Source organism: Polyodon spathula, chromosome 16 (assembly GCF_017654505.1).
Source record: "Polyodon spathula isolate WHYD16114869_AA chromosome 16, ASM1765450v1, whole genome shotgun sequence".
Lineage (NCBI taxonomy): Eukaryota > Metazoa > Chordata > Actinopteri > Acipenseriformes > Polyodontidae > Polyodon > Polyodon spathula.
The window spans coordinates 35,208,697-35,234,837 of NC_054549.1; the positions used below are offsets into that span (position 1 = coordinate 35,208,697).

Below are 26,141 nucleotides of genomic sequence, written 5' to 3' on the forward strand. Positions count from 1 at the left end.
CGCTTGTACACTGTACAGTGAGTGACGTCAGTCTACTGCGCATCACACAGCACAGCGGCTCTGAAAATGGGAGCTGCTTGGACGACTGCATTTACAAATAATGTCAGGTTGTACGATGTAGTCGGGGTTAAACAGTGCAACAGCATCAACAAAAAGCGCCAATAAAAAAAGCAGCCAACCTGTCTGTTTAGTTTTCAACCTAAGATGAAAATGTCCAGCAGGTGAGTTTCTCGTGATTCCGTGTCTTTTTCACTACGCACAGCAGGTGAAAAGGCCGACAGTGCGTTTACAGAAATAAAGTTACATAATAATTCAGACAGCATTTTGTAATGCAATTACAATAGCTTATGATTTTTTTTTTTTTTTTTTTTACATTTTGCAATAATATAACTACGACAGTGAGCGGATTTAAAATATATAGACCCGAATGCGGCTTGGTTTAAGTTGCACATGCGCGTATCTCGCAAAGGCCTTTGGGTGCTGTATTTATTTATTTTTTAAACTGGTGCCTGTTGACAATAAAGCACAACAATAACAAATGGTATTAAAACAAACACAATTACGTGGCTTATCATTTACAGATATTGAATACAATACCCTCAATTTGTCATTATGCTCATACCGTCAGTCTTGTGTTTAAGCACAGAAGGTGGTACAGACGCATTTTAGCCGAGCTCTTGAATTGATGATAGATCGTTGCTGAATTCTCATTACTTCTGTTGAACAATGATTTATTATTGCTGTGGTAGTCAGTTTGGTAGCTGCTTTTGTAGCAGACTTTGAAATATTATTGGTCTTTCATTTCTGGCATATCTTCCAAGCAGTGAAACGGCTAAAGGCTACAGCCTAAGTGGGAGATTATTTGGAACCAGGGTGATCAAGGTTCTGATCTCAGAGACATGAGGACTATAATTTGTTTGTGTATTTATTTGTGTGTTTCAGCCTTTGGATAGTTTACAGTCAGCAAGTGGCATCAGGTCAGCCCATGCATCCCAGCATTCCTTGGTGCAGTGGCTCCAATCTGTACCTTTATTTTACTGGCTGAAAAAAAAGATTTGTAATGACTACCCAACATATTGAACATACCATAAATTTGCCAAGTGTACGTGTGTGATAAGTGCAGCTTGAAAGAAAATGATGTGCTTTACCTGGAATTAGCCTTGCTTTTTAGTCATTTGATTGCCAGTGTTATCTCCCATGCGTCCAGCAGTCTTAAACAAATTCTAACTAAATGAGAAATGTACATATGGCTTTTGATCCAGCTATATAAAATTAATTACTGGTAAACCTGCAAAGGATTGTTGAGACTGCTCTCTTGAGTCATGTATAGGCTTCATGTACAAATCCCATGAATAATGTAACATGCTGTCTACAGTTGGAAGATGAGTGGCTATTGTTTTTTTTAAGGGATTTAAAATATTAAACTGTTCTTGAAAGCTTCCTATAACAAGTTCTGGGAAGGTCGTCACATTTCAAGTTTGAGAACCCCAATAAATCCTTGATTTACCCCCCCCCCCCCCCCCCCCCCCACTGTAATGTTGAGTTACTTAACTCATTGTTTGATCTCACACACAACACACAACACACACACCACCAGAGCTACACACACATTTAAAAACACACACACACACACACACACACACACACACACACACACACACACACACACACACACACACACACGTTTTTTAATTTTAGGGGACCCTGACATTGACAAACTTTTTTTTTGCTTCCGTCAGTCTTGCTGTAACATAATTTGTCGAGAAATTTTTTCGCACAACAGTCTCTTAAAAAAACTTTTTGTACTTAAACTAAATCCAGTTTAATTTTAGTCATACCAATGGACAAGCCCTGGTTTCACGCTTTCAGAAAAAAAAAAACATTATGTGGTTTAGTCCTCTACCTTAAAGCACTGTTTCAATTTTATGACCTCAGACCTTTAGTGCTGATTATCTCCCTTTCAGAATTCCTAAGATTTGGGGTCAGCAATTGCATGGCGTTTGTTGATAATGAGGCAAGGAAAACGGTCTCTGGTATCTCTTTTTTTAATTCCTTAAATTTCATATCTCTAGACCTACTGCTGTAGGACTGTAAAGTGAGCCATCTTGTAAGAGCTGGTAAGAAGGGATCCCTAATGGGCAATCACATGCAGTGTAGATAAACCTGGTTAGGTTTCTGTTTTTTAAAAAGCAGTTTTGTATTTAACCTGTTGCATTGTATTGCAAGTGGAAAAATCTATTTATGTTAATTCAATATGCATATTGGAACAATAATTACTTTGCTAATAGACAAATGGAAAACTAATAGAAAACATTTGATAAAGGAAGCAGCTGTCTGCTGGAGATAAAGGCGGGGGCACACATTGTTGCCCAAATTGAAGAATACTTTAGTTGTTTAGAATGTTACTGTTCGTGACAATTTATTCTGTAATTAGAACCATGACTTTTTCAAAAGAGAGATTTGGAAAGATTGCTGTGTCCCAAATTCCTGTTGTCATGGCACTTATAAATGATGTGGCTGGTGTTTATTAATTTGTCAGCTAATCCTCAGAATTAAACTCTTTTTGTCATCCTGTACATTCAATAGTCAGTGCTGCACCCTATAGCACTGACAGAGATCACTAGTGGGGAAACCTAACAGAAAACATGTATCGTCAATCCGGTGTTTGCTTTAACTTAAGATTAAAATACCCTTGTAAATCATTCTGCAGTACTGCAAACAAGCTTTAAATAATAATAATAATAATAATAATAATAATAATAATAATAATAATAATAATAATAATAATAATAATAATAGTTAAAAAAAGAAGTTTCACCCAATTTTTTTTTTTTTTTCAGATTTAAATAAAAAGTATAAAGAAAATGTCCCTTAAAGAAAGTGAAAAAAAACAGAAGTGGTAAGTATCCAACATAGTTGTGAATAAGACAACCTCCAATTCAAAAGCGATAGCTTATGGTCAACCCCTACTGCCAAAACTCATTATAACACAACATGCATTCAGTGTGCACAGGGCTACGAAAGCCTGATATATTTAAAATCTCGCCTTGCAGCACAGTGGACATTCTATTCAGAGTCAGTGTTCCTCCTGGGATTTGGTGATTTTGATCTGGAATTAGATAATACTGTGTAGAATAACACTTTCTAAATTGTGTGTGTATGAGAGGGTAGTTAAGGAGATATATAGGTTTAATCTATTTAGTGTGCTCAAGTGATCTGGTATAACACACTGCTAGCAAGGTTTCTTCTAGATATGGTGAAGTCCACGTTAAATCATTACCCTGCAACATAATAACTTGTACAGCTACACTTCTTCATAAAGACGAGTTTATTTTAAGGCTGGGAAAAATACTGTTCATAGCCAGAGGCAGGTAAACATGATATTAATGTGTCCAATTTTATTATACTAATTTGTATTTTTATGATATTGCTTTATTTCGTAAGCAACTGTTCTTGTTCAAACCATCTCAAAATCACTTGAAAAATGTGTTGTATGTAATACAAGTGAGTTGAGAAAAATGTGTAGACTAGCTGACTCATTGTAAACTTTTTCATACATTTTTCTGCAGTTCTCACAGAACACAGCTATATATCGAGGTCCCATCGACACGTTTGCCAATTGTCTACTCTCCAGAATACAACATTACTTTCATGGGACTTGAAAAAATGCACCCCTTTGATGCCGGAAAATGGGGGAAGGTTATTGGCTTTTTAAAAGGTATGTCGCTTAATTACAATAAAGAACACCAATTTGTGAAATAGCATCAAGAATATTCCTGCAGCAGTTGAGAAGATGCAAGTTGAATGCAGTTGCTGGAGAAAGTTTTATCCAATGTCACCTTTCAAATCTGTGAGTTGGGGAGAAAGATTGTGGCACGTTTACCTCTGTGGTGGAGCTGTGCAGTAAAGCATGGATAATTAACAAAGACTAAAAGCATGCGGCACGCTGCTGTTCAACGTCCACTGAAAGTCAAGGTGACTGAAATGTTGCCGTGAGTGCATTTATACCTGTGGTGTGCAGTGGTCATTTTCTGACTGACTAATTATCTTTGAAATCCATAACATGAAAAAACAGCAACGTTAGAAAACTGCTGCAGGGACATGTGTAGTAATGGTACCTACCTCAATATTGCTGAAAAATGGAACCGACAGTGTTTTAGGCTCAATTCAATGTGACCAGGGTAATATTGAATTGTATTATAAAGGCATATTACTCATTTACATCTTTTTGTTTAAACATGTACTATATCTACCTGTCTATCTTAGAAGAACAATTAATAACAGATGACAACATTGTGGAAGCCCAGGAGGCCACTGAGGATGACCTCCTAGTTGTCCACACAAGATGCTATCTTAACAAATTAAAGGTAATTCATTTTCCCAATAGCTCCCAAGCAAATGGATGTGTTTTTATGCCCCATATATCTGGTATTATGTAGAAACGATATAATAAAACTCAAATTAGAACATGGTGACCACAAGCCATTGACCTTCCTGTTTCTGTGTGGGAATCATTCCTACAGTTTTCCCAGTCTTCATTTCAAGACCTGTCCTTGTACTGTCGGCAAAAGGTTCTAGGCAAATACCAAACATTAGCAGAAGCCAACTCAAATCCACTGCGTTGAGGCTCAATAGCTTTGTTGGGTGTTACCTCTTGTAGTCTTTAAGGTATACTAACCTGCTAGTTTAGGGGAATAATGGCTGATCAGTTTTAGCTAGTACCTGTTAGATTAATAAAAAACTGTGAAACGTAACACTGTCTTTAAAGGAACACCTACATGGTTTCCTTTTATGTCTAAGCACCTCTAATATTATTATTAAGATTTACTTTATGTATGTATGTGTACAATAATATTGTGCATAAACCTTCATTTGTATACTTTTACTGTTTTATTTATTAAATATTCAAGAATTGTTTCTATAGATTTAGTCTTAAAACGCAAGTCACAATCACTTTAATTACAGTAGTGGGCACTGTTAGGCATAAAAAAACAATAGTGATACAGGTAAATTCTGAGCGTTTTTAACCCCTTAAGGTACACGAGGAATTGAGAGGTTGTTCAAACGATTTCTTCTTAAAATATATTTGTGAGTGGCTCAAGCACCACAAGGAGGAGACTGACAGTTTGGATGACAAGATCTGTCCTGTTTTGTGCACCTTATTGCAAAAATAAGAAAGGTAACTTAATGTTATTTGTGGGACACATATGTCCCCTGTACCTTAAAGGGTTAAAAGGCAAAGGAGGCACATTTTTACAGATCCCTGCAATGCAACACAACAAGGGGCAAGAACAGATGCCTGTTTGCCTTTGCCATCTACAGTAGCTGTGATGGTATCCCTTCATGAAATGGACGACATTTATTATTAAAATATTCATTCATTTTAAAGATGTGACTATTTTCTCCTTTTTTTTTTTTTTTTTTTTACTGCATACAGAACCATATCTTGGAAGGCTCACCAGAGGTATCCCAGTAAATCATTCTGTGCTTCTGTTGTGATTCAGTATACAGTTCAATAAAAATGTCAAATAAAGTCCAGCGACTCTTTCTTTTATTTAGTTAACATTTTGCCTGCAGTAACCGGTACAATTTGTCATAACTAAAAACAGTAGTACAAAAGCCATGTATTCCATCCCAGGAACACTTTTCCCTACATCCAAGCTGGTGATGCCTATACTGCATACTGTGTTGAGAATGAATAACACAATTTTCCTTGGCGATTTAGTGTGTTAAACTCTTAGCAACTTCTGTGTACTGTATATGTTGTATAGGATGAAAACATGCAAAGTTGCTGTGATGTGTCTCTGCACTTAGCGGCATCATCAATGCTGCCAAGTTAACATCAGCATGTGTATTTTTTCTCCTTTTAGTGGTCTTTCGTAGTGGCTACCATCACTGAAATCCCACCTCTCCTGCTCCTGCCCAACTTCCTGGTTCAAAGAAGGGTCCTGCGGCCACTGAGAACTCAAACAGGAGGCACGATCATGGTAAGAGTGCACTGCCTGCTTTCCTTTAAAGAGCGGCGCCTTCCATTCTTCTGCACTGGGGTTTCTGCCCTTGAGAATACTACCCTTCTGTTCTGCTGCCTCAGCCTTTATAATACAACATCACAGCACTGCAGTAACCTCTTGCAGAACTAGATTGAGAGGGGCGACAGATATAAAATAAAGTACAGCATCACAGAATTGCAGTAGGTTGTTTTTTTTTTTTTTTTTTTTTTAAACCACTGGGATCGAGCGGTTGGTGAGGGCAGATATAAGCAATCACAAATTATATTGTGCAGCTCTGTAATGTTTTTTGTGCTGTTAGACCTATCTTTATACCTCCCAAGTTATCAATGGTTGTCAGACTTTCTGTACTTCATATAAAGCCACCTGTCATTATCTCAAGCGCTTGTTAAATTTAAGCAATTGACAACACTCCAAACAGGGGTACTGTGTATTATCCAGTGAAAAAGGGCTTGAAGAGACCCTTCTCAACTCTTCTATGCATGCACTATACCCTTCTGTTAGACAGGGATAGAGACGTTAATGCAGAATCTTCTTTGCTACATAAGGACTAGTTAATTGGCACAAAGGATGTATTTATATAGGAAGGCTGAAAGACAAACAAATGTAGTTATAGTGCATTATTTTCCTCTGCCTAACTTTTTTTCTTGTTATGTTGAGAAGTATTCATCCACATGGGAAAAACATGGGAAAACACATGTGTGATGTGACCCCCATTCCTGGCCTGAAGGACACTTGTCTGAACGTGATGAATCTGCACAGACATTTGTTACTTAAGAATTCCGAAAACAGAATCTTGTATAATAGCTCCCCCAACAGCCCCCAGCTCGCCTTTCTTCCTGCTCTCAGAGAAACGTCCATACAGGGATGTAAAAAAGACTTGCATTGACATCGCCATCTGAGCCATGCCAGGCTTTACTGTGCTTGTGAGCGCTACTGTTTGTCTCAAGCTCCGGTATGACTAAGCATGTTTAAATGCATGCCAGTCATTCTCTTCCCAAAGCATTGCTTATATGTCATGTGTACAGTATTTACGTTTTAATGCATATACATGTTTTTTTTATCAGTGTATCAGATTATAAACCATTTCAAAATATAATGGGTCTTTGTCAAAAATAGGTCCTGTAGTTAGTTTTTTTTGTAAAAAGCCACTTGAAAAAGTCTTAAGGGATTATCTTAAGGAGCCTGTTTGCTATTAAAATGATAATTCCTTGAGGTGAATTTGCCAATACGCAGCAGTTATTTCTGCAAAGCTGACTCATTAGGAGTGCTGGGTTTGTTTACATGGTGTTACACTTGCTTGAAATTCACAGACGTTAGGGTCTCATCCCATGCAAGCAGACGTGGCCGTGAACATTGCCAATCAAAGTTTGCAGGGTCTTTAAATAAGCTGCAGCCTTGCATTAAAGCGTGTCAAGTGCTCCTTTCATTTCGCGTTTCTGCATGGCTGAAGAAAAGTGGGCGTCCTCCTGGGAGCTGGTAAGCTACCTTCGGAAAGAGAGAGAGCAAATTAGAGGAGGCAAGTGAGAGGGGAATTACTTACTGATTAAACTCCGAACATGATAGGGGACTTTTTAATTTTTTATTCTCAGTTTATTGGTAGTTTGTTTTCACCAGTTATTACTGATTTGGCAAATTGGAAGCAGTTTTGTTGTAGGATTTTTTTGGGCTATTTATTGTCTGTTAAGTGTCGAATAGCCATTTTCTTTCTGGACTGGTTTGTGCATATTCAGCAAAAGCTGAAGGAAAAACTGAAGGCCGTTGCACCAAGGAAGATTATGTAAAGAGGTTATTAAGAAGTCCATAGTGGCCCCAGAGACATTGGACAGGCCAGTGAATTGAATGCATATGAAGCTGTAAAATAGGGGAAATTGAATTTGCTGACAGCCTTTACTATATGTGTGGGGGGAAAAAAGCTATTTATCAAAGTTACAGCAGCACAGATTAATAATTTGCCTAGCCTAAAAAAAAATTGGCATTATCTGACTTTTAGCCGCAAATGCAATACTGTACTGTGATATAACATTCACTTTCGCTACATGCGAAACGCGTGCTTGATAAAGTCGGAAGTATGACTTCCCTGAAAATGTTAATTAAAATGATAAATCATCCTCCATTTCTTGATAAAATGTGAAGTTAGGTAGCAGTGATAGTGCATGAGGTGACCTCTTCCTCTTTGGCAGCAATACCCTATTCCACACATGATATGCGATCAATGTTAAAAGCAAAATCTCATTTTCAAAACCTGATGATCACACGCTGTCTAGGTAGCGTGAATAGGGTATGATTGACTCGACGCCGAAAACAATTAAGAGCTTATGTGGACCGCATGTTAATAATATTATGTTATGGTAACCTGCAGTGTTTAGTGTTGAGTTCAAGTTGAACTCACACGCTGGTTCCATCCATCCCAACCCTTTCTTTCACTCGACATCCAGAAGAAAACATGTTTTTATTTATACTTGATGTATAAAGAGGGAGACAGGAAGTTAACACTGTAATTTCATCAAGGTGATCTGCTAGAGGAAATCAAAACAAATTAGACCTATATATAGACCTGAGATGAAATTACAAAGTTAAACATTTCTTGTAATTTGTAATTTTTTTATTTTTTTTTTACAATATAAAAAGCCCATTGTAATGCATTTGATTCAAATAATGAGTGTATTCATCTGGAACAAATGTGGATGGAGTCCATTTAGCCGGCTGTACGCAAAAACAAGTTTGAAACAAAATCACCTTGTTATGAAGCTGAGAAAAAAAAAAAAAGCGTCCTGATTTTCAGCATCTCGTATATGCTCACATCATTCCGTAATGTTTAAGGCGTATACTATTTAAACAAACATGACATTTTTGATGACCTTGTTGCATAAGTTATAATGATTTAATTTCCTCTAGGACTGAAATATACCCACTTTACAAGCCATGCATGAACTATAGGCAGAGCTTTAAATAGGTCATTATGCACAGACATGCGCTGGTTTCAATGCCTTCCATGGGATTAATTGCAATAAAAAAAAGAACAACTATTTCAGCTTTACAGACAGGGTAGGTATTGGTGTATGAACTGCAAGACCAGTTAGGTATTTCAGATGCCTATGAGCTACTAAGTACAGTTTCCTTTTCTATTCGTGGGAGTGGGGAGGTGTTGCTGTTTGGAATATGTTGTGCTTTCCTAAATTCCCAAAACAATAGTATTATAACAGTGTCGGCCTTGTATGTTGTCAATTAATAACTATGCAGATCCCAAAAAGGACACATTTACCACCAGCCGGAAGGCATTTTATTGCTGTTTAATTTGAAATAAATTGCACAAAAAGCAGAGCTGCTAATATAATCTTAGGTTGTGTGATATTGGATAAAAAACAGCCCTACATAAAACAGTGTTTGTCATGTTATATACATTACTGTTCAGTACTTTTATAGATCATTCATTAAGCTGGTGTAATCCTATTGGAGTGCCTGGATCTGGCCTTGCAGAGTGCCATAATATCAATGTAGTGTGCGAAGCAGCAATATTAGAAGCGGAATTGTATGTCTGCATGAGGATTCCAGCTCCTGGATTGTTGACCGATGACTGTGTAGATCACTTTTTAGGTATAACTGAAAACTTAATGACCCTGGCACTGAATTTCAATCTTACTGCTGTTCACTTACTATAAGCTATTTGCTTTTATTTGTTCTTAGTCCTAATTAGTATACTTGCAAGGACTGCGGTGTCACTGGGTAAAAGATTTGCCGAGCAAGGCACGTCAATGTGCACTCACAAATGATTATTCTCTTAGATATATTAATAGCCAGTAGCTGGTGTTTGCAGTGTTTCGATCCCCCACCATTATGAAAGTGTGTGTATTTTCATAACCAATCCAACAAGTTCATCTCAAGTTGTAAGAGCCACAAGCCTGACATTGAAACAAACAAGAAAACACATAAGAACAGCATGTGAGCAGCAAGAACTTGCATATATCATTTCATGAGTTGTTATCTTTTGTCTTTACAAGTCTTGCAATTGTGTGACATGGAAAGCTCTTTTTTAAAACTCTAGTGCAGTACCTTTGAAGGATAAAACAATGATACTGCTGTACAATTACTGGATTTCAATTAGCAATTTTGGACCTATAAGTATAAGAGAATCCAATACTGAGAGTGGTTTACAGTGGCTAGAATTGACTTGCACTTGTCTGTCTAACAGCCTATTGATCAGTGATACAGTTCTGTGAACATATAACAGCGACACGTTTTAATGTGGGGCTCGTGCAGGGTGGATAATAAAAATGAAATGAACATTTAAAGCCATTCAAATGAGAAATTCAAACGGTTTGTGTGTCAGCTATTATATTATTAACTGACTGTTGACCCCAGCATTTAGTCAGTAGCATGATTATTTCTTAATTATTCATAGCAGCAGTTACCACGCATATCGCTTTGGAAATGATTGATGGTCTTTCAATGCAGTCCCTTGCGATCTGAGTGTAAACTTTTACGATTTATAGACCTTGTTTATTTCGTTTATTTGTAGGCAGGCAAGCTGGCCATTGACAGAGGATGGGCGATCAATGTGGGTAAGTTTAAATGATATTTGTACATATTTAAAAGCGTGTAAGCTGTGCTGGCCTATAGACTTAGAAAGTTGCTTTGTTTTCTAAACTTCATTGCTTGAAGAAATTTTCACCTCCAGCGTTATTGATAGGGAAGTAAAAACATCAGGATTAATTGACTCCAGTATGTCATTAAACTTAATGCTTTACAGTTTGCTTTCATCGAGTGGCAGGACTAATGTTGTTAGTACTGAAAATTAACCCACGTTCAATTATTTAGTAGCCATTAGAGCCGTTCATGCTATTATTGTTTTTGGAAATGTGTTTCAGTTAAGCCACCACCACACAATTACTTTTCTTTTAAATAATCATGTTAAAGTTCCCTTGGGAGTATGTTCTGTTGTGGTCTTGCTTGAGGTAGCGGGTGTGACTTTCCAGTGAACGATTCTCTTTAAGCATATAGAAATGGAACACGTTGCCTTGACCTTAAAAAAAGAATTAACGATGCTACAGACATTATCCTGATAGTATTCCATAACAGATTAATATGACAAAACACGTAAAGAACGCTGTAAATAGAAACAGCTGACAAGACCAGCATGGCAATTTAACTACACCCTAATTGTATTTTTTCCAAGAGGTTTAAAATAGAAACAAAATAGAAAAAGGCAACAGGTTTGGGTTATCTGATCCTGACATTAATCAAGGTCTTTCCAAAGTGTGGGAAGACCTATGTGTTTTAAAAAAAAAAAAAAATAATTCTCTTACCTTTTACCTGAAAGTCAACTGGAGCTACAGGACACAACAGTTGCTTGGCAACATGATCATGTGTGACAGTGCATGGAGATGTTAACAAACCTGGATGTAGCACGATGTAGGTTCATTTCTTGTGGTAATCGGGCTCACAGTTGTGATCTCTGTTAGCAACTTTATGGACTTTCATTTTGTAACAACCTTCAGCAGTACATATAGCTTGCATCCTACTGTACACCCCACAACAGTATAGGTACTGTGGTTTTGAACGGAGCAGTGACCCCAGCAATTAAAACAAACAAAAAAAAACATTTGTCAGATTGAACACGCCCCAATGTTCATCCCAGTCATTCAGCTGTCAGTACCCAGAGTACACATAGACTCTTGGCAAGCTTTCCATATGTTAACACGCTTCTGGAATTACTTAGCCGCTTGCATTAAATCATCCACCACACTCAGGAGCTTCAAACCAGCACCTGCTGTCACTTGTTTTTTTAAGACTTTGTTTGAAGCTACTGGGTGATGATAAACCACATACTTTAGACAGCTTGTTCATGTACATAACTCTTTGTAACATGATATCAGTGGCCATTGTTCTGAGATTGTTAAGGTAATGTAGCTCAAGGATTTAAGAAACTACTATTAATCTGTACTAAAATGGTGTGTGTGTGTGTCTGTGTGTGTGTGGGGATGCCTAGTCACCTTATTAGGATCTGCCTCCCTGATTGGATTTGGCATTGCCCTGAATTCGTTTGATCATGTGATGTGACATGTGATCTGTGCAGCACAATTGCAAACAGTGTACCTGAATGAATGCAAGTCAAATATCTAAAAGAATTCCAAAGAGGCATCAGTGGTTGCACTTGTAGCAGGTGCCATATTAGCAAGGACAGCCTTGCAGCAGGTGCTGTATTAGCAAGGACAGCCTTGCAGCAGGTGCTGTATTAGCAAGGACAGCCTTGTAGCAGGTGCCATATTAGCAAGGAATGTCTTGTAGCGGGTACCATATTAGCAAAGACAGTCCTGTAGGCTGATCCAATACATTGGTCAGCAGAGTGTATTAGCAGTGGCAAAACAAAGGAAAAGTGGTCACTAAGAGAGACAGCTGAGGTGGCAAACAGTGACAGACAGAGGGAATAGATGGTTAGAGTCCTGTCAGGTGTTACATATTAATGACCGAACGGATTAACATCCCTCGAGACCCATTCCAGCACCTTGTGGAATCGCTGCATCGTCATCAGAGCAAACTGTGGACCAGCCTAATAGCAGGTATAGGTCATAATGAATGAATGAAAACACAAATATAGTACAGTGTGTTCCAGCAACGATCACATTTTTAGGTTGTGTTATTTAGATCCACTGTGTTAAAATAAACTCCATATGTGCTACAACAAAGGAGATGTCCCTTACTCTCTGTTTACAGTCTCATTTGCCATTTGTGTGTGTTCATAATAAGAAATACATGTTCCTGTCTTTTGGGGGGAGGAGGGGGTGGTTTTGGCAAAGCCTGTATTGCAAATCATTTTTTTTTTTTTTTTTGTGTGTCTGATAAATCAGGAAAAAGGAAGCCATTCCTTTGCATTGATGAACATTATTTTAAAAGTGGAAAGAGGTTGATTTATTCTGTGTGCGTCTATCATTAGATTGGATGTCTTGGTACCACGGATGCCCAGTTTCATTTAAAGGTTTTCCCTAAGGGAATAGATTTAGGAATTAACTGATTTAAAAAAAAAAAAAAAAAAAAAAAAAAAAAAGCAAATTCTTTCAACCCATTACGAGCCGTTGTCCAAATCTCAGGACCGGCTACTTTGTAATATCTTGGAGTATTTTTAACTGGCTATTTGAATGTTCTCTTTAACTATGTTGTTATGATTACTTACTCCAATTATGTTAATATATCAAATGATATAAATACATTTTATTTGGTACTTACTGGGTTAAGGGAATGCAACGCTAAAATGAATTGAGGATTAATTGTGAATTCATATCCCACCAATAATTGCACATTTCGGATGCTCCAGGCGGTGGCTTTCACCATTGCTCCAGTGACAAAGGAGGAGGGTTTTGTGCCTATGCTGACATCACATTGGCTATCAAGGTAAAAAAAAAAAAAAATGTCTATCCTTTGCACTGAAATCGAATGCTAGGTGAAATAGAATGTTTGATTTTAGGACTGCTTCCTACAGTGTCTTTAACTTAACTGTATAACTAATTAATAGTATTCTAATGGAAAGTTTACATTTACTGCGCTACAATTATCATGTTGGCACACATTTTGGCAAATACCATCATCAGCCTGAATTATAAGTCCTTGTGTGAGAAATAATGCCAGTATAAATGCCAGGACTTGCATTTACACAATGTAAAGTACCACCATAGAGGACCACTTGTTGAACGGTCCGTTGAAATGTCACTTAGTTAATTAATTTACTACAGAACAAGGCAGTGAAAAACACACACACACACACACACACACACAACAGTTCAACAATATTTATGTTTTAATATTCTTAAATTCACAGTTTTTGTTTGAAAGAGTAGAAGGAGTATCTAAGGCGACGATTATTGATCTGGATGCACATCAGGTAAGCTGCAATCATTGTCCATGCTGTTTGTCACCGAAACTGCTGCAAAATAATCAGTCAACACAGTAGACAAAATAATAGCCCTTAGTTAAGGTCAATTGAATAGGTTGCTGGTGCCATACCAAGAAGTTGCCATAACTGCAGAACACTCTTAAGTGCAATACTCATATATCTTTAAATGGACCCAAAACCTAAAATACCGTTTCAAAATATTTTAAATGGAATTTACAAATACATTGTATATTACAGAAATACTGATGTGTTCATGTTTAGCTGCTTTTTGGAATTGCTTTATATTTTTAGTAAGCAGTAATGTGTGGCTAGGTTCTCATTTTACCGTGCAGAACTTCTGAGTTCTTGTCATGTTTGGCTTTAAAACCTTAATTTTTTCAGTCTGTCTTTGCGATTGAGAGCATCCATTAGGAAGCCAGGTCACACCTGTGGAAATCTGGGAAAGACAAAATCGTCGACAAGAATTTAAGACGGGTAACCTTCAGCTTAGGTTTCAAACCGACTGGAAGAAATGCTGTGAACTCTCGTCTTCAAGAGTCTCCTCTGTCACCACAGAAAATGTATTCAGATAATAAGGCACGTACTGTATCAGAAAATCATTTACATAGGCAAGAGGAGTCTATATTGCCATACTGCAATGAGGGAAATGGCATTTTGGGAATATATAGCACCTATTATGAGTGTTATGATCTGGAGGATAAAACCAAGGTTATGCACTTTGAAATGAAATCTGATTACAATGGACTGCAATATGAATCATGATACGCATGGTTACAAGTCCAGCCAGTAAAGCTGCAGACCAATTACCGGAGTACAGAGAGCACCACATACAAATGATGCACTGTGAATTGTTCTGTTGCCATACCTTTAATATATGTTGTTTTGTGAAATGAAACAAATAGTGTTCTGGGTTGTTTTTGGCTTCTTAACAGTTACAGAAGTTTACTAAATATCTAGTTGAATCACAACATTCTTTAAATAAACCCTTAGAGTAAAGATGTGTAAATAGTGCCAGCCTAGTTTCCTAAGGTAGATCTGGATTCTTGTAAATGCAAGTGCTCCTTCAATCATTGTCCAGGTACTATGATGGTTCATACTGTGATAAATTGACATTTCAATAGAGTTGGGACATTCTACTTGCAGTGGTAGTGCTGGAGCTGGGTTGACCATTCTGTCATGTTGATGGGCCAGGTGATTCATGTTTATGAGAAAAAGGAAAAACAAACCACAACAAAAAAAAAAAAAAAAACGCACACAATTAAGATTCAACCTCGTTTTTATATCCAAAATGTCATATTTGTGTCTCGGCAGTGCTCTTCACGGATTTCATCATCATATTTCCTGCTCACCAAACATCTGGTCAGATTAAAGCTGCTAATTTGTGGTACTGGGAAATTGAACTTGAAACCTGTGGGGTTGTTGCTGCAGGTGTGATGTGTGATAGACTGGTCTAGGTTGTCATAGAAACACAGCAGTTCAACCCTAATGCATTGGGGTTCTGTCCAGAAAGCTTCATGACATTTGTTCTTAATTTACAGTATAATTAGCCATTTGCTTTGAAATATTTTTCCCAGCAATCAGGTGTCAGTTTTAAGCACACGGCAGTTAATTGAGACGTATAAACAGCTTGGCATACTCTATGCACCTCTTCAGGCTCACGACTAACACATGAACATCTATCATCCCAGGAGACCTGCATTAAAGGATCTTGTCCCATATGCGATAATTGGGTTCCTCCCACATTTGCTTTTGCTGCCGTGATTAGATTAGCAATCCCAGATAACTATCTGCAAAACACAACTATACGTGTGCTGCATCATTTTACATATTGGGCTTAGGCTTGTTCCTGCTGAGTGCCCTATCAAATTAATTAATTTTGCAATTCTCATTTTACCAGACAATGTGAGTGCTTGGAAATAATGCCCAAAAGTAGCTAAGTACAATGTCGAAGCTGGTTGCACTACAAACAATGGATACAATATGAAATGCTGACTGGAGCGTGGGTGTTCTGATCAATATAACATGGTGTTCCATTTAAAACCATTCTCAGGGTTCATGTGCTGCACATTGTGGGCATTGGCAGTAACTCTGCTTTGAGCCGCTATCGTTCTATCCACATCACTAAATCATATGCTGTGCGCAGTAGTCAAAAAGCGCTTTCTAGAGTTTTGTAAATACCAACCCATGACAGCTGCTGCTGGGAACGTAATCCACAATTATGAAGCACTTGAGCGCAAGAAGGATTCTTCGGAAGGCTCCATCATGTGGTGAAAGTTGCCATATATGCCTGACATGAGACTAAGTACTACACTTAACCCTTCAGTGGAACTGCTGTATGTGGTATGCGTGTTTTTAGCTCTGCAGCATTATTCTTTTAGTCTTGGTTAACTGATATGCATTTAGCTGCAGAAAAGATTTTGCCTTCTCATCAAATTAAATGACAATGAAGCGTGTTTCAAAAGGGGCTTGGCTCCAGCCCTGAATTGTTTAAAAAAATGGCCTGATTATAATTCTGGCTCTTACTTATCGACAGAACAAGACAAGGGATTCTGATCAATAGTCATGCTCAGTAAATAATTCATGAATGCTCTGAAGAACAAGAGACTTGAAATCTGCATGGGCATAAAAAATTAGAAGAAAATGCTGTCGCTGCATCTACTGAGCTAATAAAGTGAGGGGGCAGAAAAGTCAGAAAACCTATGCACCAATTAAGGTTTGGACCTGAAAAACATTTTATATGCTGTTACTGGAGCAGCAGGGCATTATCTGATAAAGAAAATCAATTGATGTGTTCTCGGCAACTTTATCTTCTCATTATCTTAACGCCTTTCGTAATTCTTTTTATAATTTTGGGGGATTCAAGATACACATTTTTTCCTAGTATCTTTGCAAGACGCTCTTTAGCAGTAGCAAACTGCAGTGATCAAACGTAACTGAAATGCCCGTACAGCCACGATTTGTGTTTGATTTGCACCATAGGCAGTTACTGTAGCTTGCCAGTTATTTTTTAGAATATGTACTTGCACTAGACAGCATTCACTGACTTTATTAGGAACTTTTAAAGCAAAATGTTTAACCTCAGTTCAGTACCATGTACTGTGTTTTAGACCATTCATGAAATATAGAATATTAAAAATATAATTATGAATATCTGCCACCATCTTATGCTAGATGCTCTTTTTTTGTTTTGAATAGTCCTACATTCCTGTTCACATATATATATATATATATATATATATATATATATATATATATATATATATATATATATATATATATATATATATATTTAATTATAATAGCATTCATTCGATATCCCAGGCCCTGGCATTACCTGCTACTGTATATAACCTTTCTTTTAACTTGAGATGCTTACTTTATCTGTTGCATTGGTTCATTATATAATGATAATGTCTACGGCTTTTGGTATTAATGCTTAAATCCAACTGCTTGAACAGTTATCACTATCCCACAGTATAGATTGTTGGAAATAAGCCCTTCTGGCAAAGGTAGAATCTCAATCGGTCTAACAGGCTTGGGTGCACTGTACAGTTCCTATTGTCTTGATTATAAATGTGTGAAACCAAGCCAGGGCCTCCTTTTGGGAATTCCAGAAGTGAGCAACACACGCCGTCACCCGTAAGAGGATTAATTCATGACGTCTTAAAAATACAGTTTCATTTAGATTATAGGTGCCCAGATACACTCAACATACACTTTCCACACATTTCTTCCTCTTGTTTAATCTGTGATCCCAGTCAGGATGGACCCGGTGGCATTCATCACATGTTTCTCTTTTGGTGTATCAAGTGATACAACCGTCAATAAGGTTGATTTTTAATTATTTTTTTACTCAACGTTTTGTAATTAATTTAGCTTCCTTTGAAGATAAATTAATGGATTGGATCAGTTCTGCCTGAAATGCTCTAATTAACAGCAGATCAGGCACATTGCCTTGTCTGGGCATTTGAAGTCTGGCATGAAAGGATCTCTTCCTTGGGATTTTTTTTTTTTTTTTTTTTTTTTTTACAGTGCTTAATTCTTTGTTCTCCTGGATAAACACCTTGAGATGCAGCAAGGGAGTCCTAAGTGACAGTAACATATCATTCAAATGTTCCACACACACACCTTAGAGATTGCATTAGTCAAATACAGTAATCAGTAATCAACGTTAGCTCGGCAGTTAACAATCGTGCAGAAATATTTGAACGCTAATGTTTAGTTTCTAACAAGTTTTACTTTGAATGAATTGGTTCTAAAAACACTTGAAGAATAGTTTCAGATCTATTTTTCATACTGTATACAGTGATAGCTTCATTGATCTCAAACCACACTGTTCAACCACACTTCTGCCTGGAAGCAACGTGCTTGGTAGATTTTGTGCAGGGGGTTTTAGGGGTATTGATTCAGGGGCCACTATAATCATTTTTTCTTCATTTGAGCAAATCATACACATTTATTGATTGGCTTATACCTGAAAAAGGGTATTCGGTTGAAATGTCAGTCTAAAGGAATGCGATCAGTAGATGCAGATTGTTCTCTCTGATGCTCCTGTGATAAGCCATCTCATTGCACTGTTCAATGTAAAAACATTGAACAGTATGCTGCTAGCCCTTGGGGAAATTGAAATAAAAGACCTCTGTCTTAGAAACCTAGTACTTTTAATGTGAAAGTGGGGCTGGAGAGGGATCCCTGAGGTATCGTTGAATGTCTTCCACTTTTGAGATGGCCGCGCCTGGCTTTTAAATTCCTTGTTGGACGAGTCTTCATCCATTGGTGGAGAATTCTGCTTCTGATGAAGTGTTCAGAGTTCTCCCTAAAGGTGGTGCTGGAGGGGCTTCTGTCTTTTCATTGTCAGCCAGCTGCCAGATGTTGCTTAAAATACAACCCTGCTTCATATTGATGTGCAGGTACTTTAGTGGCTAAATATTTTCTCTATATATTTGAAAAGCAAAGAAGCAGCAATTTCTTTCATGGAGAGATTTTCTGTGGTACATTTTCTTATATTGCCCAAGGTTTCATTTCTATAACTTTTCACTGTGTTGAATAACTGTAGTTAGTCTTTTGTCCTGATTGTGTAAATAGATACATAATGTACTGGAAGGTAACTTTAACTTCTGATGAACTTGACTGATTAGAGTGAAGTACTTCATGCGGTGAGAAAGATAGCAGGTGAGGTGCTGCAGTTTTATGAACTGGTATGTTGTTTTGAGCATACTAATATTTCAGATGCCACTGAAAACATGCTCAAAAGGATTTCATTGTTTTCTTGGAGATGCCACAGGGTGATCAAAGGTAAAGCAAACTAAAAATAGAAAAACTCCACTAAAGAAAGGAAGGCAATGGAATCTGAATTGTTCTACAAAGCATCCGTGTGTGCGGGCATCCCATGCCAAATCCTGTATTTGTTCTGTTCAATCAAGCTAAAAACAAGTCAGTCACACCTTGTAAAAAAGAATAACTACTTCTTAGTAAGTCAGCAGTCATCAGAATCACTGTCTTATAAAAAAGTATTTTACCATCTACTGTGTATGATGGCTTGAAAGCTCAGAATACGTGCATGTCAGTTTGGATGAAACACTCATCCATGAAAAATAGTAAACATGAATAGAAGCATTCAGTCTTTCTTATGACAAAACATTTGATATATCCAGTAGGTCTAAGGAATGTAGTCATATGAGAAAACCTAGTACGTTGGTGCTAGAAACAGGCTTCAAACAAAGCTTTTGAAAGACTGCTACCTGTTTGATATACTTAATACGTTAAGCTTTTACTTGAATGATAACATCTCACCAACTTAATACTAAGATCTCTTTTGTATTGCCACATTTGGCAAAGCCCCAGACCATCTAAGGTATGTTTTTTTTTTTTTTAGCCAAAGCGTTTGTGTTTCGCTGTTATTTTTGTGTTAAATGCTACAGTGTAAGCAACATCTGGCATTCACACGATCGAAAATAACTTTTTCTTTTGTACCCTTGGGATTTAGGGAAATGGTCACGAGAGAGATTTCATGGATGACAAAAGAGTGTATATCATGGACGTCTACAACAGATACATATATCCCGGGGACGGATTTGCAAAACGTAAGTCAAGCATTCCTGTTTGATGCCTGTCTGAAATATTGCCTATGAGAGGCACCTAGCATGGGTCAGATAAACAATCGAATCCCAGTGGAAGTTCAGATGAACCTAGTGATTTGCAAGGCAGTAGGCAGGAAAGGAGTTGGTCATTGCTTGAATCCCTATGTGTGTCATTGCTCAGTACTCTTGCATTACCGTGTAAATCGTACGACATGCTACCAGCATTGGGTTTGACGATCATTTACCGTAATGAATGCGGATGGCTTGTTTTTGAAGTCCTTGCACTAAGTGCTTCCATAGAATGTTTGCAAGCAATGTACAAACAGGCTTTAAAAATCTGCATAGCTGATCTTGTCAAGTAAGCTTATGAGTTTGGGAGGTATTTATTATTATTATTATTTTTTTTTTTACAGATCTTTAAACTTGCTGTAGCTGGTTCAAGTATTGAAAGTATCAACAATCATTCCTATATTGTGACAGTAAAGCCATGTAACAGCATGAATATTACACGCACAAGCACCAGCCCTTTCCAGTATTTTTCTTTGCTTTGAAAGAATGCATAATTACAGTGAAACAAAACACAAGTAAATTAAGACATTTCCTGTACTGATTTCTGTGTGTTATTGATTTGTTTGTTTTATAAAAGTGTAAAACTAAAGTACCATTCAGTTAGCTAATTTGTCTTAATTAGTTTGCTTGATGACAAGAATAATGTTAGTATGGGCGGCATGGTGGTGTGGTGGTTAGCGCTACTGCCTCACACGGCCAGGGTCCTGGGTTCGATCCTGGCTTAGGACGTCTGTGGAATTTGCATGTTCTTCCCACGTCTGTGTAGGTTTTCTCCCAAGACATACTGTTCAGGTTGATTGATCAATCTAAATTGCCCTCTGTGTGAGTGTGTGTGGTGCCCTGCAATGGACTGGCATCCCATCCAGGGTGTAGTCCTGCCTTGCACCCTGTGTGTGCCAGGTTAGGCTTTGGTTCACCACAACCCTTTAAAGGATTAAGCAATTAATGATCGTGGATGGATGTTAGTTAGAAACAAACTATTTTTAATTTCACAGTATGATGGACCGGACTGTATATTAAATAGTTAACCAATTACTGTTAAGTCATAAATGTTTGCAAGCCTTTTATTATGCTTTTTTTGGCGTATGAAAGAAAAACATAAACTTTTTTGGCACAAATATCAAATTCCACTAACAATACATACTCTGTATATTGCAACAGGTTGTCGACATTTGTGGAGCAAAATCGGTTTTATGGGTGTGATTCGCCAAATATGTTGGTCGCAAATATTTATGGCTTTACAATATAGTTCAATTCATTTGTATATATAACCCACAACATTATAACAAGGAGCCCAACAATAATTGCAGACCTAGGAACTGAAATCTGTAAAACTATACATTTGTGGAAGGAAATGTGCACATGATGTGATTTGCTTTATTGAGTTACTAAGCTTTAACAATAACCCCATAGTAATTACCCGCTAGACAAAAACTCATGAAAAGTAGCCTTGGTTTGACTTCAGTTTAATGTCAGAAATGTTGCACTCTCTGCATTCAAATATAGCAGACAATTGAGGTGCAATATTTTTAAAACCTTGTCAATAACCAGTGTACTGTCTGTTTGATTTTTCATTAATAACAACTTTTTAGTGCTGGACTATTTCCCCATTGTCATAAACAAGCTTTGATAGTTCTATTTCTGACTTATTAAACATGAATTATATTGACATTTTAAGTCTGTTTATTCAGCTCACAGTTAGTAACATATATTTTATTAGATTTTATGTATAATGTTATAAGGACAACAGTAATACAAAAACAAAACTCAAAAACATATTGGATTTTGCTAATAAAGCAACAGCAGACTCCTATATGAGTTGTAGGCCTCTGTGTATTACAAGTCTGGGTTTGTGTATTGTGATTTTCTTTTATTGAACATAGTATGCTGTTGGAAGCAATTACTTTGTGTTCTGAAGTGAGCAATCAGTTGTACAGTGAGTATAGTTTCATGAGTCTTCCCGCAAGTTGGTATAAAAGTACTTTGTGTCAATTTTTGTTGTAACATTAAGACCTCTCTTATAAAAAATAAGAGACACCCTACACATAATATTGGGTCCTTAATAAACTGGAACACTGCTCCTGGACTCATTTCACTTCTCAGCTAGCCATAAAGGTGAGTGTTGCATTTCTGCACAACTAAACAGCAACATGCAAGTGTAAGAGTAGCATAAAGCTTCCATATTTATAAACGGATTGTTTACATGTTTAGTAAAGAATTCAAGGTTACGAAATGTGTAAACCCGCAAACACTCCTCTAACAGCAGTATATTTTTATTTCAAATATGTAAGTAGGAATGTGATGTTCAGAATGCAAAAGCAAAACCACTCCATTCTGAAGCAGAGGCAGAGATATTTAGACCCAGAATGTGACAATAGAAAGGTCAAGACCATGGTGGAATTGCAGCTATATAAGAAGCAGAGGCAGGTAGTGAGAATGTTGTATATAATGCTGAATATTCTGTCCTCTACAAGGTATTGCATTCAGGGGCACTGGTTTCATCTGTCTGTAATACCACCCAGGTATACATTTACTACATATATCTTCTATAGTGTTCTACACCAACTTTCTGTCTTCATCTGACAATGCCATACATGTTTAGCGTCTATGAATGTGAAAGGCGGGTTTGATTTCCGTTTCGTTTTTTTATTTAGCAATCCATCAAAATAAATTAAAATGCTCAGCTACAGACCTGTATCGAATCTAGAAAAGGTTGAACTATAAACCGTGTTACTGATTTTTATTATAATTAAGAGCTTGAATTCTGTTAGAACTGTGCATGGTTTGTATATGGAATATTCTTCAGCACTTCATAACAAGTAAGGGACATTTTATCCATCAGGATTGGATCGGGAGACTAAAAAGATTACATTTTTCATGTTTTATTCAAAGCCATAACTGTCAGTAGTTTTAAGACCCTTAATTATTAAGATAGATTATAAGCTTGCTATTTTATTAGGCTACATGTTTTAATGTGTACATTGGAAACACCATACCTTCACGGCTGATTCAAATACTGATTCTTTGCAGGGGCTATAAAAAGAAAGGTTGAGCTGGATTGGGGCACTGAGGACCAGGAATATCTGCAGAAGGTGGAAATGCACGTGGAGGGAGCGCTGAATGAAGTGAAGCCAGACATCCTTGTCTACAACGCAGGCACTGACATCTTGGATGGGGATCCGCTGGGAGGCCTTGCCATTTCCCCTCAGGTGTGCAGAACGGCTTACCCCTGGCAGTGATCTATTAGGCCTTGGAAAGTTAAGGATTGATTTTAGTGTTGATGTTTTAACTGCCGCCTACAGTCCCTGGTCTTAAATCTTTACGTCTCTTGGTTTGATTAAAATAAGCGATTGGGGGAGGGGAAAAAGGGTGAAATGCAGGCTATTAAAATATTAAAGCCAAGTCAGCATAATGGATGTCATAGGTAGAGTACCTCATACTTCTAATGCTGTCGTATTATTTTAGCATCAAGTGCCATAAAATAATACAATATTTATATCGATTTTTACACTTTAAGAATACAAAATTACAGACACAGGAAAGAAAAGGGTTATACCATGAACTGTGCACAGTGCTTAAGGCTACAGCTATGGCCAAATTTTTGCATTACGAATAATTTTAGGATTGAGACATAATTAAATACCCAAAAATCTATCACTAAAAGAAACTACAATCTTTAAAAAAACAGATGCATTTAATGAGGACTAACACCATGATACATTCCAGTTACCATGGTACTGCAGCAAGCCTTTCCCATGGTGCCAACTAGAAGAAATGAATTGATTATTCTGCTGGCAACTCAATTAGATCAGCCTGTCTGCTCAGGATTAATCAGCACACCGCTGCTATCATCCCTGACTTGTTCTCTGACTCCAGTGTCAGGACTGCAGAAGGATGCACCAGCACCCTCCCTCTGCACCTCGTTGCCAGGAGTAACCTGTGGGGATAGCACTGAGCACTGGAGGGCCCAGATCCTGGTCTTGAAATAAATGCTTTAAAGATGTTTTACCAAAACTAAAAGTTTGAGGAATGAGGAAAGCAGGAACAAAGAGTAGGTTATTTTCTGCACACCTTTAGTTACAGCTCCAATCCCTTATTGATCTAAAATAATTCACCCCGCCCTATACCAATTGACAAAAAAAAATATATTTTTCGACATACTTAACATATACTTACGAGCAACCTCATCTCTGCGAACGTCACTGAGCAAAGTATACTCTGCAGAGACAAGAATATATAATGTTTTTTGGGGGAAAAAAGCTTTGCTGTGCATGAATCCCTTCAAGAATATTGTTTCAGCTTATATTTAAGAAGATCCTATTGAAATATGCATTGCACTGTTCATGCAAGGAATTTAGATTAATGCTAATAAAAAAGATGTTTCTCTTGAATACCCAGGGCGTTATTAAACGGGATGAAATCCTGTTTAAAGCTGCTCGTAGGAGGAAGATCCCGATCCTCATGGTGACGTCCGGAGGCTATCAGAAGAGAACTGCGCGGATAATAGCTGATTCGATAATTAACTTGCATAACCTGGGGCTGGTGGACTGTGACTCTGCAGCAAGCGAAGCCAGACCTTCCCAAGTCCCTTTGAATGAATGAAGTCAATTTCATGAGCTGCAGCTTTGTCGTCTCGCTGAGTATTTGCACTCATTGTACTTTTGTCATCAAATGAAAATGATGCTATACTATGTGATTATTACCCCAAAACAGTAGCGTGTTTTTATTCTCTGTTTCCCCCTTTCTCTCCAGGTTGGTAGGTTTATAATACCATGGTCTACTTAAAGGAAACTATTAGAGTGACTGGGGCTTCAGCTAGTAGTTGTCAGGCTTGCTGTCCATCTAGGTTGGGCCAGCTTTTTTTAACGAGATTCATTAACTACACTACTGACGAAGGCAGAAAACGTAGTTTGCTTCCACTTTAATATGTATGCTTTAGATTTATTTTGCTCAGGTAAGTCACATTGTTTATGCATATAAACATAATTTACTGGATTGTTTTTGGCATGTAGGCAGGAGGAGCTTCTAAATACAAGTTTCTAAGCCTGGAAAGCCAGGCTGTTTTTGGTAGGGATTACTGACAAGATGGACTTTTGTTACATTTATATTAATGTGCAGAGGCATTGTTTGTGTGTGGGCTATGAACTCCCATCATTCAGATCAATGCTGTTCTAGAGGTAAACACATAACCCAGATTCTTAGGTATTTGATTAGGTATGTTTCTCTCTCTGTTTTGTTTGCGCTGGCATGATAATGGTCATGAGTCATAGAGGATGGCATTAACTTGATGTTAAAAAGGTACTAAGGCCATGATAACCAAGCTTCTTGCGGGCTGCCACATGCTTTAGTTGCATTGTTTAACAATGATGTTGATGGTTCGGTTGTAATTCTGAATACATTATTATTTTCACACAGGTTTTGACCACAAATTATTATTCATACATCCCAACAGCTTTTGTAAATGTATTTCTTGCAGCAGTAATAAACTTCAATTTCTACAGCAAATAAAAAAAAAAATCATATCACATATGATTTTAATACCAACATCTGCTTGATTTTCTCTGCAAAAGCCCCTGAGAATCGAAGCATTCATTTAGCATGGCCTAAAGAGTTTCTGACACCACTTGCTGTAATAGAACACCTGTCTGTTAAACTGTTTTCTTAGAAAGGGAATGACATCTTTTAAATTATACTGGGAAAGATAATGTGAGACTGTTAATGCATACAGTAGTTTCATACATTTCAAAATCTGTTCACAGACAGTTCTGTAGAAATGGTGGATTCAATTGAAAAGTCATTGCCGCTGTATGACCTGTAATATTACCCTGCTTTATGGTGCTGAGCTGGCTTTGGTGCTACCGCAGGAGAAGGCAGCAGTCGTCAGTTAATATTGTCATTTATTGTAACATGGCTACTGTTTTTATGAGTACTTTCTGTGAGCATTGTAAATTGTGCAATAACTGAAATTTAACATGGTATACTGTAAATACACCTTAAAAAACATTAATTTTGTTCTAACCATACCCTAAATTGGTTAATTGGACCAATTAAGCTTCTAATAAGGTCCATTAAAGTACTTTAGAATCCAGTTGGAAT

At 37.4% G+C, this 26,141-nt stretch overlaps 1 protein-coding gene across 2 annotated transcripts; it reads left to right on the forward strand.

The window, feature by feature from the left end:
• The first annotated feature begins 1 nt into the window (after window position 1).
• On the forward strand, window positions 2-26,093 carry hdac11 (histone deacetylase 11). 2 transcript variants are annotated; one of them, XM_041273735.1, is made up of 11 exons: window positions 2-221; window positions 2,841-2,899; window positions 3,570-3,718; window positions 4,267-4,367; window positions 5,871-5,987; window positions 10,528-10,570; window positions 13,321-13,397; window positions 13,822-13,884; window positions 19,883-19,979; window positions 23,076-23,254; window positions 24,444-26,093. In XM_041273735.1, exons 2-11 carry the CDS (start codon window positions 2,865-2,867, stop codon window positions 24,645-24,647), a joined length of 1,065 nt encoding a protein of 354 aa, XP_041129669.1. In that variant the 5' UTR covers window positions 2-221; window positions 2,841-2,864; the 3' UTR covers window positions 24,648-26,093. The 2 variants fall into 2 exon arrangements, with proteins under 2 accessions (XP_041129669.1, XP_041129670.1); XM_041273736.1 differs by lacking the exon at window positions 2,841-2,899.
• Window positions 26,094-26,141: the final 48 nt, after the last annotated feature.

Excerpts from the sequence above, each read along its gene's own strand:
- hdac11 (XM_041273735.1), top strand. The coding sequence starts at position 2,865 with ATGTCCCTTAAAGAAAGTGAAAAAAAACAGAAGTG. Across the intron at positions 4,368-5,870 it reads GCTATCTTAACAAATTAAAG|TGGTCTTTCGTAGTGGCTAC; the intron begins GTAATTCATTTT and ends TTCTCCTTTTAG. Across the intron at positions 13,398-13,821 it reads ACATCACATTGGCTATCAAG|TTTTTGTTTGAAAGAGTAGA; the intron begins GTAAAAAAAAAA and ends TTAAATTCACAG.